General features: G+C 37.9%; 1 protein-coding gene across 5 annotated transcripts; it reads right to left on the bottom strand.

Moving 5' to 3' along the window:
- Nucleotides 1–695: 695 nt before the first annotated feature.
- hnf4g (hepatocyte nuclear factor 4, gamma) lies at nucleotides 696–13,657 on the bottom strand. 5 transcript variants are annotated; one of them, XM_018701994.2, is made up of 11 exons: nucleotides 13,411–13,657; nucleotides 7,537–7,702; nucleotides 7,175–7,269; nucleotides 6,323–6,444; nucleotides 6,025–6,174; nucleotides 5,473–5,560; nucleotides 4,823–4,975; nucleotides 3,937–3,986; nucleotides 3,503–3,689; nucleotides 2,410–2,529; nucleotides 696–1,891 (listed from the first exon to the last, which is right to left on the bottom strand). In XM_018701994.2, the coding sequence occupies exons 1-11, from the start codon at nucleotides 13,439–13,441 to the stop codon at nucleotides 1,770–1,772; spliced, it is 1,284 nt and encodes a 427-aa protein (XP_018557510.1). In that variant the 5' UTR covers nucleotides 13,442–13,657; the 3' UTR covers nucleotides 696–1,769. The 5 variants fall into 5 exon arrangements, with proteins under 5 accessions (XP_018557510.1, XP_018557506.1, XP_018557507.1 ...); XM_018701990.2 differs by lacking the exon at nucleotides 13,411–13,657 and adding an exon at nucleotides 9,645–10,266; XM_018701991.2 differs by lacking the exon at nucleotides 13,411–13,657 and adding an exon at nucleotides 9,651–10,263.
- Between the last annotated feature and the right edge of the window lie 143 nt (nucleotides 13,658–13,800).

Here is a 13,800-nt window from a genome sequence, read left to right on the forward strand (position 1 = left end):
GTACAGTTGGCCCCAGTGCAGCTCAGTTTCAGCTTAAATTACAGTTTTACATTCTAGTTTGGCTTTAGGCTTTGTCTCAGAGTGTGTTTTCTCAGATGGAAGGCGAGGGAAACTAGTTTGATTTTAGATGAGCAGCATCATCCGGCAGTGCAGTCTCAATAGCTTGCCAATAAAGCTCTGGATACAAACTGTACATCCCAGACCAATGGAACTGTGGGGGAGCATGATGACTTCCATGAGGGAAGTAATGGACAAACCACACTCAGTATTATTGCATGTGGGGGGAAACTATATTGAAATACATTTCTTTCAATTTATCATCATCTGCCTGTCTATATTGTTTTCCTTTCAGGATCAAATTTGAAAAAAATGTCAGTTTTATTTTTTTTTTCTTTAACAAATATCTACTGAAATTATATTGTTGTGGCTATAGCAACAGATAAATTGGAAATGAATCATTTTTTCCATCTCACATTTTGTTTACTTTCCCCTATTTTATAAAAGTAGGAAAATGTATGAATGAATGCATACCCATTTCACTGGGTGTGCTGATACATGTACGACATATACTATAAGTGGTCCATTTACTGCTGGTGCTGTTTTTTCTCCCTACAGTAAGAGGGTGCTACTGTAGTGTACCATACTGTTTAGTCAGTCTCTCAGTAAATTTCAGCTGATCCACATTGACCGGTTCATTTTAAATACAATAGTCAGTTAGTCAAAATCACAATTTAATCAATTTATAAATTAAGAAATGTACACATTATCAACACAAACCAAACATTTAAAAAGTATACAGATGATTCAAGAGGTTGAATAAAGCAAGACAGTTGGTTCTGATTAGCCATCATATCATTTGCAATCATCATTTTACTATATACAGGAATTTATTAAAATATTATAAATTATCCACATTCCTTTTTATATTTAACATGAGGTCTTTTTAAGTATATTTATAAATGCTAACTCTATTATTATCATGTTCACCTTGGCCACAAACCACTATACACCTTAATTGATGTTTTAGCTGCTGAACATATGTATATTAAGAATATGTATGTGCCATTTTTTAAGTTATATGTATCCATGGCTCAGTAGTAAATACAAACCATTTACTCTTATTAATTTCTACAAATATGTGTAAAAATACAGTTACTTCCTCTGTACAATCCATAATGAGTTTTTAGGTAAAAAAAAAAAAATCAAAATCTGCAAATTATGATTAGATTGTATTTTGTACATTTACACATGATCAGATATGCACAGATGATAAACTGCACTGCACAAAAAGACTGAGGGCATTTTCTGCTCATCTGTGTCCAATCAATGGAGACATTGTTAAAAAGATAAACTATGATTCAAACAAATCAAAGGTTTGAGATGGTACACACGTTTTTATTGTATTGTTTTTGTTATCTTTTAATCGCCATCATGTTCAGTTGCATGCACTCTGTCTTACTGAGATGATGGTGTTTTAAAACTGAGTGAGTGAATACTGGATTTAAAAAGGGAGCACAGGGGAGCACAAAAATGTTAGAAAATTTGCAACTGACATATTCAAGTTTGAAAGTGCCACATATGGCAGCTTTAATTATATCTGAGTTATTGTTGCATCACCACCAGGACTCACAGGAGGAGATGTAGGGTAAAGTCTAACCACAGACACTGAACAGATATTGCCTTAAGTTTTATACCATAACTGGGATGATGAATAGAGGGCAGGGAAGCTGATCCCATTGTCAGCTTCTTTGACAGAGTGCAGGGAGAAGTCAGGGGTCTGTCTGCGAGGAAGGCGAGGGGCTGGCTGGAGGACAAAGAGGCTGAGGAAAGTGTTTATACATCTCTGGCGCAGGACCCTGCGGGGGCGATGGGATGGGAGTGTCTGGAGAGGCTGCAGGAAGGGAGGCAGAGACAGTGAGACATTTTATTTTACTTTTTGCTCATAAAAATGTTTTTGTTTGAGGAAAAAAAAGAGATTTCTATATATATATTTATAGTCTGTAAAATGCATCCAATGTGGCCCATGGGAGGTGGTACATCTATAGTTGCTCCTTTATAGATACTGTTCACATCAATCTTGCGTGGCCATTAGTTGGTGTAATATTGCCAAATGCATTTTTTATTTTAAAATGAAAGCATAGAATATGGCCAGTGCTCATCAGTTCTTTGATTCATTAATTTTTATGGATTTTTTTCACATTCAGGATGCCTATTTGGGTGCCTATTTATTTCAACTGCTAATGGAAATGCACCTGGCACACGCTTTTGTGACATTTCATGAGAAGAGATAAATCATACATCAGTTTTGCTCTGATGTTTCTTCTGTGTCAGATGATTTGCGCCTGTATGGGTAGATGTAGTTGTGTGATTGCCTGCATGTCTCACAGCTGTCAAGTATGTGGGTCTTACCTATCTGTGAAGTGTGAACAATAGGCATGGTGCCGATGACCAGTGTGTGTCCAGTCATAGGGTCCTGGGCCAGCTGGGTGTGTGCTGGGTGGTGCAGGTGTGTGGGCTCTGATGTTAGGCCTTAACACATAATACAGCAACTCATTAATCACCTATCAGCTTCAATAGATCGCAACCAAAACTCTACCAAAATGCAGATTTCTTTTTGCCTAATGTGACTTTTAACCTAACAAGCCTTTATCAGACTGAGAAGAATTACTTTTTTCTGTGCAAGAATAAATTTCTAAGCTTCTAATTACAGAAGTGTATTGATATGTGTGCATGTTCTGAATAGTAATTGTGTTAGGCCTGCATGACTTCATTTAAAATGGCTATGAAATCTATGCTAGCAGCTCTGTAGCATGTCCAACTAAACCAGTTTGTCTATCAGTATCACTTTCAAATCAGTGGATCATTTCATTTCACAATCTCAACCTACTAATTTTTGTGTCTGGTTAGGTTGTTTGGTCTCCAAAATATATTATTTTAATATATAATCATCTCAAAAAATATTTCAATAGTATGGGGTTTTGTTATGTTAGTTCCACATTCCTACATAGTGTAAAAAATAAATGCAGCTCTATCTCTACATGGTCCTCTGTAAAAGTCAGGTTGTCATGTTGGGGTTGTTTTTAGCATGTGGGGCAAAAAAGAGTTCTTACTTTATTTCTACACCTCCTCTTATGCTTGAGTTGTCTGACATGGCCCTGCTTAGAATACTTTTGACACATTTTGACTTCCTTCCTTATTTATACACATTTAGATATGTTTTCAAATGTCATCTAGCAGCATCTCATGTACTATAGCAGGATGTCTATTTTGGCCTTAACTATGTGAATTACACACAGTTATGCTAAAATTTTAACTTTTCACTCACTGTACTTATCTAGCAACAAAAACTTTGTTGAACATGTATACTTCATTGCTTCAGACTTGTACAGTTCCACACATAAACCACTGAGGAGTTCCTCAGGAGCGTTTGGTGGTCTTGTTGAAGGTCACCCCTATTTTTCTCTCTGCAGGTTTACAAGCACAGACACGGGCCCAGTCTCACCTCCCAGCAGCATCTCATGCAGCAGGTTGTCTATCTTGGCCAGGCCGCAGAGCTTAATGAACTGGAGCTGTTCGATCATCTGCCAGGTGATGCTCTGCAGGGTGGGTAACAGGAGCAGCAGCTCTCCAAAACGACCCCTAGAGTCATACTGACGGTCATTAATGTAGTCTTCTAGACTCATCTGAACCTGCAGACACACACACACACACACACACATACACATTCACAATGCCATGTCTCTGTCAGTGTAAGCAAACTGCCTTGTCCTTGTAAGTTGTCTGATATATTAGTGATAAATGCGTAAATACACAAAATAAAATGTAATGTATAATACACAGTGATAATAAGGCTTGGATACACTCTCTAAACACAATTCACTGCAAATTATAAGAGAACATACCAGAAAAGAACTGCTACTCAAATGCTTGACCTACCTGTAGACGCATGGCCTTGATTTTCGAAGGGTCCCGCAAAGACTTTGCATCTGCGGATTGGGGAGGCAAAGAATGGGGATTTGGGGGGGGTGTTAAGGGAGGGAGGGGTGAAGGAATGGATTGAAGGACAGGAGGGTGAGGGGGAAAAAAACCCCAGAAAGATCAGGGATGGAATTGAGGATATGAGTGGAATTGATGGAATGATTATGGTCAAACTGGGCCATGAAGGCAAAATGAGGGGATTTATTTGAGGGGAGAGAAAAGGGGGGCAGACTAGGCCAAGGAGACATAAAAAGTAGGCATGTGGGATTGTGATGTAACTTTGTGGGGAAATGTAACTAGATGGATGGGATAGGTTGGGAAAAGAGGGATCTGGATAGAAATGGCAATTGATAATCTTTTATAATGCATAAGATTGACATCTACATTATTCACTTAGCATTTAGTATTTTTTAGACTTAGACTTAGACCGACTTTATTGATCCCTTAAGTTTTATACAATATGATGACGAATCTGATAAATTTGTGGGCTGTTACATATTACCAACACCAATAATACATGATTAAGTGTCATAAAAGTCTGTGCCAAGGTTACTATCAATTACAGTTTCCAAAATATTATCCTAATCTTGCATAAGTAGTTTCCATAACCTAAAGCAGTATTGTTCTAGTTCTCTAAAAATACCACACTCAGCTTTTCACTTACTTTAACAAACAGATGACATTTAAAATGAGACATACAGAGAATAGTTCCTGAAAGGAGAAGCAAAATAGGGTAACCACTCATCCCCAGAAAGAGTAAACTTATTACTAGCATTTGTTATTAACTGTACCTCAAAAATCCTCTGATGGCTAAAATACTAAACGTTACTTGTTTTCTCATTACCTGGGTCAAAGAAGACAATAGCCTTGAGCGCTGCAAACTCATTGTCGTCTATTTGAATATCCTGAAAGGGCTGGACCAGCTCATCCAACACTCGGTTGGCTACCCTGCATATCTCTGGTTCAGGACTGTTTCTGTGTATCACACAACCATTACCTGCAGGGCAAGGAGAGAGTATTGGTCAGTGGCAGTGTTGAAGGGAGTTGAAAGCAAGTGAAAGGTATGTGGGTGTGTATGGGGAGGAGTGCTGGGGTGTGCTTGTGTGGAGAGGTGAGGGGAATAGGTTTAGCCTTGAGAGAAAGATAAGTTAAATCATGTAGACTTTTGTTTAAACCCGTGTAAGTGTTTCAGTCAAGGTTATGCTAAAGGGGTGTGGGGAAGAAGAATAGCAATGCAGAAAGCGTGTGTTTGACTTCTTGAGTGTATGTAGTTGACTGATGTGCCTACAGTATGATGCTGGTAAATGCCCCAGTAATGAGTAATGCTGTTTACAAGAGACACTTTTGAAGTCATAAAGAAAGAAACAGAAACCTTTAGTTAATCATTCTCAGCTAACACAACATTTGATCAGTCTTCACACTTCAGTGCTGAACCACCTGCTTGCACCACGTATAAATAAGATGCCATTCTAGTGGTCAGTGGTCATTTTGTACCTAAAAGCAGGAAGTCCTTGAATGGCATTGACCTTTTGGCAACCCCGAGCAAGAGGTGTTCACCTGCGTGAGCCCTGAGCAAGCTCACCTGGAGACAAAGATACACACCCACAGTTAAACAAAGAACACAAACAATGCAACAATGCCTCCCCTTTTGCCCTTAAATAAATCAGACAGGGGGGGCATACTTGTACTGTAGTATACTGTACTCTGTAGACTCTGTAAGCTAATTTGAAGTAACATCTATAGCACACTACTTAATCATTGCTTCATAAATGCACTGCAGTGTTAATTAAGGACCTTTTTGAATTCAAACAGAAAGTGCTTTAATCTAACTAGAGTGCAAAGCATATTCACATACCCACAAAAGCTAAACACATCTTACATGGAAAGACTTAAAAAGTGTTGGAATTTAAAAGTGAATTTAATAGTTATTGGTTTTAACTTTATTTCTGAAAACATAAATTAGATCAAAGTATGCACTGGCTGAATGACTAAATGCAATTAATAGTGTAATCACAGATTACCCATCATGCAACACAGCCGTGTTACCTGGTCATCCAGTGGCAGTTCTCCAAAGGTAGGAATATATTTGGCCCATTCCACCAACACCAGTAACTGCTGTCTCATCGAGTCGCATACATCCCCAACAGTGGCTGACTTCTGCTCTGTTATGTCTGCTATAACAACTGGAGGAGAGATCTGGAGAAAATAATAGTTTCCTGAGTCACAATTTGTGACATTAAATTGCCTTGTGTGTGTGCACTTAGGCAAGCTGCATGATGCTGTCTGATGATGCTAACATTAGCTCACATACAACCATACATTAGTAGAAAAATATGAAATTCACATGGATGATTGTCACCTGTTGGGACAGTGATTCTGCTTGGGCCAGAATAGTAATGGGTGGGAGGTCTTGGGAGTCAGGGATACTTCTCCGGGAGCTGATCCGATCTCTCTCATTCTGTACAGCTAAAATAAAACAGATTGCTAAAGTTATATGTGTGTGAAACAGAAAGAGAAAACAAAGGGAACATGGAAGAGACAGTACTCCGTGTATTTTCCTCAGAAAATTTAACTGATATTCAACTGACATCCATACAAGAATATGTCTTGCTAATATTCAAGTCTCAGTCCTGGTTTATTGTTCCCAAGAATTTCCATGTTTGTTTATCGTGACTGTTGAGTGGAAAGAAAAAAAGAAATCCTGAATGCAATTGATGACAGCAGACACTAGGCAGCAATATTTAGGAAAATAGTCATACAGGCTGGCATCAGCAAGAGGAGTCAAACGTTAACCAGTTGCAATCCAGAACAACATGTTTGAATAACACATGATTAGGTGTCATAAAGCCCTGTGCCAAGGTTATACCCCTCATAAATACACATACACTAAGTAATCATCTATTTTATGGCTGAGCTAATTTCAACCATCTTGAGGCAGCTTTCAAATTCTCTGAGGACAACCTTTCCTTCAGTGCCATTTTAAATGAGTGCCCTCTCTTGGGAGCAAAAATAGAAATAAACTATATCAAGAAATGTATGGATTACTAACTGTACATATGTCATTGTACAAATATATTTTGTATTACTCTATAATTTCAGTATTAAAGAAAATATAACATTTTTGGTCATGAGGTCTAACAATTCAGTGTTCTCTACTTTCTCTCTTATCCAGGGGTCAGGAATAAAGTTTCCATACCTTCTTTTTTCATGCCAGCTCTAAAGCATTTGTTGAGTCTGCAGAAACGACACTGGTTCCTCTTATCTTTATCCACAATGCACTGCCTGCTGAACCTGCATATGAGGAACATATAAGTAATTTTACAGAGATGACACAGTGTTCTGTAACTGTAATGTGTCATGCCATGACATGATGACTGCATTGAAAAGTAAGTTAGTAATACTGAAAGAATTATAATTAGATATCTGCACATGATCATAAGAATGCACATGCTCAAGAACATGTGTACTGTATGTGCACACTTATGCCTGTATATAATGTAAATTGTCTTAAAATTAGCATGTATTTGTATGTATAAATTGAGTTCTTGCTTTTTATACCTGCAAGTGTAGACGTGGCTCTTGCGTATGGAGCGTCTGAAGAAGCCTTTACAGCCGTCACAGCTGGAGGCTCCATAATGTTTCCCTGTGGCTTTGTCTCCACAGATTGCACAGTTACTGCTGACCCCATCTGGACCGGGCAGGCTCGGCTCTGTTGGCATGCTGTCTGAAACACACAGGTAAACACGCATGTATATCCACATAAGTGCATATACATCTTTATATAACGTACACTAGTATAGATATGAATACTCAAACAGACAGAAGCAATGGATTGCAGTACATATCCAGAAACTGTTCAGTACAGTCTGATGCACAACACAGCACATATCTGACAGCACAGGACCACAGTGGTCCCTGTCCTGCATTATTTTATCTAATTGAAAAAGTATTTGTATAATTTCTATGGTATTTTAGAATTCTTCAATTGAGTGTGACGGCAAAAGTCTGTGTTTGAGGAAAAGTGAAATAATTGAGGTTAAAATCAGTTAGGTATGAGAGTTACTTCCAGCTGATTCATGAAGTCAGATCTTTGGAGTGTTACATCATACATCGCTGCAATAACTTGTTTTTGACATTTTTTTCTACAAATTAAAGTTCCTTTAAAGTTCTTTAATTTGTCAAATTAAAGTTTGACAAATTAAAGGAACTTTAATTTAAAGGAACTTTAATTTGTCACTACATGAAGTCTTACTGTTGGAAGAATATATTCATCTTTGAGTCTCCAAAGCTTACACTTACTCTCATTTATGCATGTGTATGTGTATGTAAGTGTGGGAAACTAATGCTTGTCAGTTGACTGTTATTACCATTCCTAAAGAACTGTTTTAGTGGAAAGTGCACTATTACTATTACTACTCTCATAATGTATTGTGTGCATATTCTATAGTACATGTTTGGGTTTGTATAACTGCAAAGTCATTTGTGTGGTTGTAAATGTAAAGCACATTACATTAAAGGGCAAAATATAAATCAACATAAATAATACATGGCAGTTCAGTTGCCATGCATATTAAACATTACTGCAGATGTCTTTATTTGTACTGTCATATCCTCATTGTTATCATCATAATCATGGTTATCATGATTCTAATCATTATCAGCAGCATCATCTCCATAATCATCACCATAATCATTATCATTATCTGCATATTTATTGCTGTCAGAACCTACCAAATAGAACACAACATAAACATAGCATGTGCACATAAAAATTTAAGATGCTTCAACAGACACGTTCACATTCTCCCTACACGCATCTCTTTCAGTCCCACAGCGCCAGTGTAAGATGAGTTAATGTTGGACAAACTTTCTGTTCACATGCTGGGGTGACATCAGTGTATCACTGAGATGCGTGCTCGCCCTTCAATAAAATATCTTTACGACACATACCTGCAATTCTGGCCTAACAGTTTTATTAACATTCTGATTTTGCACTTTTACAACTTCTACCCGGCCCTTTCTTTCACAACCACAAATTTCCACAAGCATATACAAGCAATAGGTAGAATTCATTGTCACTGTTAACAGACAACTGGATACATGCACTATTGGCCAGCACTAAAATGTCATGAGTTTCCCCATCACTTATTTTTGACATACAAACCATATTATGTAAAAACTAAACTACTAATTTCCCTTTCTGCAAAAAGCAACTCATTTGAATCAGCTGGTCTCACTTCACTTCATCAGTATTTTTTTTGTCTTACAAACTAACTCACCTCCTCATCTGGCTATGAGGCAAGTGACTCATCCCACCCCCTTCAGAAAAGAGGTGTCACATTAGTGACACTGTTATATTTGACACTGGTCTAATTGTGAAAAACTAAATGTTTATATGGGCAAAACAGTTCAACAAAAGCTTATTTGTTAACTAGAATCTTCACTCCACTGTAACAATGTGAGATAAATCTAGTAAGAACATCAATCCAAGTGCAGCAATTGATCTAAGTATCAGTATGGACTGTATAAGTGAACCCTAATGCACCTACTGGTTAAATGATGTTTGCACTCACATTCATGTCAGTATGTGCATGTCTTACTTGTGTGTTCACATGGGATTGTGTGTGTGTGTGTGTGTGTGTGTGTGTGTGTGTGTATGTACTCACACTTACCTCCTCCTCCACAGAGCACCTCTGCATTCTCAAAGCCCAGTGTACTGTATGAGGGGTCCAGGCCTTCACAATAGTTGGCTACTTCCATATCTAACAGAGATTTACTCTGAGGAGCAGGAGGATACTTCATTCCTGTTTCAACCTGGCGTTCCTCACACTTTTCTCTTCTTCTTGTCTTTTCTCTCTTGTTCTCCTCCCAACTCAATCTAAAGCCTCTCTTTCTCTTAGCCCTATCTTCCTGTCTTTGCTATCACCTAATTCTTACAGACATGACAAGGGAGATCCCTGGCATTAAAGATCTATAACGCCCATCTGATTGGGCCAGGAACAAGAAGAGGGGGAGGAGCTGAGGCTAAGACTTCTCACTTTATTACACATTACTTATCTGTCCTTCTCCCTCACACTTATCACCAGGATAGATAGTGGTGAAGGAGTAATTTCCCTTCTCCCCCTCTGCCTCTTTTTTCCCACCCCTTCTTTTTATTTACCAGGAGATAGATTTTATGTACATGTTGACGAGCTTCTGTGTGCTTATATCTGGGTGGGTGAAGGGGTTTGGGGGTTTTGTTCTTATGGGCACATACATTTGTGAATGTGTGTGTGTGTGTGTGTGGTGTGTGTGTGTGTGTGCGTGTCCCTCACTGGTTTCCTAATCTAATCAATAGTGGAGTAATGGCACCACCACCTCAGCAGATATAATCTATAAAGACACAAAGTGAAGTGGAAAACACTGATAACTTCCATTAACTCTTCCACAAACACACTTCTTGGGTTTACCTCCCACCCCTTTGTTCATAAAACTTTATCCTACATATTTTTAAATTAGTTGCCCCATATACTGGAAACACCTCAAATGACATTTACCTCAGTGGCCACACTCCATTAGAAACATTGCAAAGTTTTAACTTGTATTTGATACTGGGTTTATTGTACTTTTACTTCCATGAAAGCAAGGATGTTATGTTGACATTGCCTGTGTTAATATTTGTATTGTTGTTCCTGATGAATGAGAATTTTCAGTCAGGATGATATATTCACAATGTCTTTGTTCTTTTCCTTAAAGAATTATGAGACAGTTCCGCTATGTAAAAATAGAGGAAGTATATTGAAGCTGCCTGTGAAACCGCACGTAACAGGATATTGAAATAATTTACTATTATACTCTTACATATTTCACCTCCCTTACTTTAAACAAAAGCGTTTTGCTAATAAATGCATGTGACAGAGAATTAGACGACAGCAAAAGTGGAAATCAAAAATAGAAGTTAAACAGTTGTCACTGTGCTGCCTCCTTTATCAGGGCAGGAATGTTGTAAGCACACTCAAATTTACAACCATAAACCAGTTAAAATGTCCCAACCCACCCATTTTACATCAGGAGTTTCATTGCTCCAAATCTTATTGTGTGGCTTACAGGTAATCCGATTGGGGCATTGTGTTAGAGAAGGCTGTAAATGATAAGAGGCAGTATTATGGGAGATTTGATGCCCTACATCAGTAATGAGTGGTCCAGTGAGAGAAGCACCTACAGCATATGAGCAGGCCTGAGGATGATATATTGCCACTGCATGCACAATATATCAAAATACACATTATTGTGGATTATTCAGTGGATTTTAAGAGATAAAGCGATTAGGATCCAGACACAGTGTAATAACAGACATATTAACTAATACAGGAGGCTGAAATAAAGTGGCTGATAGACAAACACAACAGAGAGAGAGAGAAGGGGAAAGAGAGAGAGAAGTGATAGAGAGTTTACATTTTAACTAGGCAGTGAGATCTGGCCTCCTGACTCATCAGGTTTGTAGAGAGTGAAGAATTTACTCTTTACAATCACGCTCACAATCATGCAAAAGTCTTGACACAGAGCACTGTAGTATGAGTGCAAAAGATTTAACTTATCCCATTTCACGTGTGTAACTATATTTGCATCAAACTAGGATTAGAAAGATTTTTTAAAAAACATATGGGATAAAGTATGAAAATACAGTATATGCTACATGTGCTGTAAGTGAGTAGTTTTTGATGTAGCTATCATGTGATATAGCTGGGTTTAACCTTGTGCTTTGAGACTTTGAGGCAGATATAAAATCAGTAAAAAAAAAACAAACAAACTATGTTAACTGAAAAGTAAAAATCTACTTTACTCTGTAGCTTTTGGTGAACAGGTTAAAAGCTTGTTTCTTTTTGTTTGTTTGTTTTTAAATCTCCTTTTCACCTCACTCTCCACTGTTGAGTGCAAGGACAACACGCCTAGGAATCCAAGTCTTTATTACTGTAGTGATGAGTACCTGAATTCACTTTCTTTGTACATTTTGAATACTTGACAAATCATACCCTCTTCTTGATTGATTTGAATTTTAAAAAACATTCCAAACACTGAAGCTATCTTCACTTGGATTGCTCATTTTGCTCTCTTCAGTAATATATATAAAATCTTTTCAACCACCCGGCAAAAACATAATGTAGACACTCACTGATTTTTAAATGTTACAGGTGAATTAAGTTTTAAAATAGATATAAAATTCATAGAAACACATTCATAGAAACACTTAAGATAATAAAAGGCATCATGACTTCAGCTGAAAACCAAGCAGGGCATAACTGACAAACCTCGTGTCCGCCTAGCAACCAAAAGCTCTTTGCAGCCATAAAACCCAGTGCTAAGAGGCTATCTCTGTGTGAACTGACCATAATACTGTCACCTTTATTTAGATTAGAGCTTTTAATAGTTGCAGATGATGATCAGCCTCCCAACCGACTCTAGTAAAGTATATATATATATACAACTCCATATTTGCTTTTTATTTGCCATTTTGTTAGGTTCTTGAACCACTGTTCAAGAATTTGATCTGAATTTGTGCAAATCAATAGAAATATGTGAACTAAAGAATCACATAAACTTGTGAACAACACTTATGGCTACAACACTTAACAGTAGATAGCTTCCTTAAGTCATATCCAGCAAAGCTCCCCAAGGGCATTTACTGAGTGTCACGCTACTTTATGCTTCCTACTAGTATCACCACCTAATGAAAACTCTGAATGCTTGTTTGGCCAATAACATTCACCCTTAACAATGGAAATCATTTGTTTAAGTAATTTCTCCAGTGTAAGTAGAGCCTATGTGTTTTTAGACTGTAAACGGGCTGACGATCACCTGCACAGTTTAAGACAGTCCAGTTTGATTACATTACGTTATATTTTTATGTACTTTCAGTGGCAGTATTGTGCGGAGATAGTGACCATATATATGAATGTATTACCATCTTCCTGTTTGTCTTTCTGTTGCTCTCTAATACTGCTCTTGGTACAGATTACGACCTTGTACAGACTGTGAAATAGGTTATCACATGATCTTTACAGCACGGTATGCATGACAAAGTGAGTCTTATCTGTTTTAACAAAATACGGTCTGTGTTCAGAGAGGGGACGCAATCTCTGTAAACGCACTTGAAAACAAACACATACACGCACAAAAACTGAATACACGCCACATTATTGTATGTATCCTATGACTGTAAGCCATTTCTGGTTTCAGGACATTTAGCAGCAATTGAAGTGTGTGTGAACGGAGAGTACCACCAAAATACAAAACCACGTGATTTAGCAGAACATGTTACCAAACTTCCTTGAGAAACTACTAAAGGTAAACTTCACTTCCTCCACAAAAGCAGCAACATAACTTACAATTCTTATGTAGTCTGGATGTTTTGTATTTCAATAACAATACTTCATAGGAGAATTTTTGACTTACCTGTGTTTCTGTTTCTGTTTGGGATGTGCATTTATCCAGGTGTACCGCTGTACTCCAGCAGTGAGCAGCCCCTCAGTGCAACATTAGTTGAAGTGACACTGAGAATGGGAAAATGATAAAGGTGTTCTACAACATTAAAAGGGAAGGTTGGAGAGCTGAGCGGCCTATAATTCATGGAGCAACACATTGGATGGCGCCACCATAGCCCAGTCATTAGATCGATTTACTAAACAAACTCAAACTAGGGTGGGGATGTTAAACAGTAACCCAGCGCCATAAAACCAAAAGGAAAAGGATCACCAGCTGCGTGTGTGTGTGTGTGTGTGTGTGTGTGTGTGTGTGTGTGTGTTTGTTTGTGTGTGTGTATGTCAGCCACCACCTCTAAGGGCA

Source organism: Lates calcarifer, linkage group LG24, assembly GCF_001640805.2.
Source record: "Lates calcarifer isolate ASB-BC8 linkage group LG24, TLL_Latcal_v3, whole genome shotgun sequence".
NCBI classification, from domain to species: domain Eukaryota; kingdom Metazoa; phylum Chordata; class Actinopteri; family Centropomidae; genus Lates; species Lates calcarifer.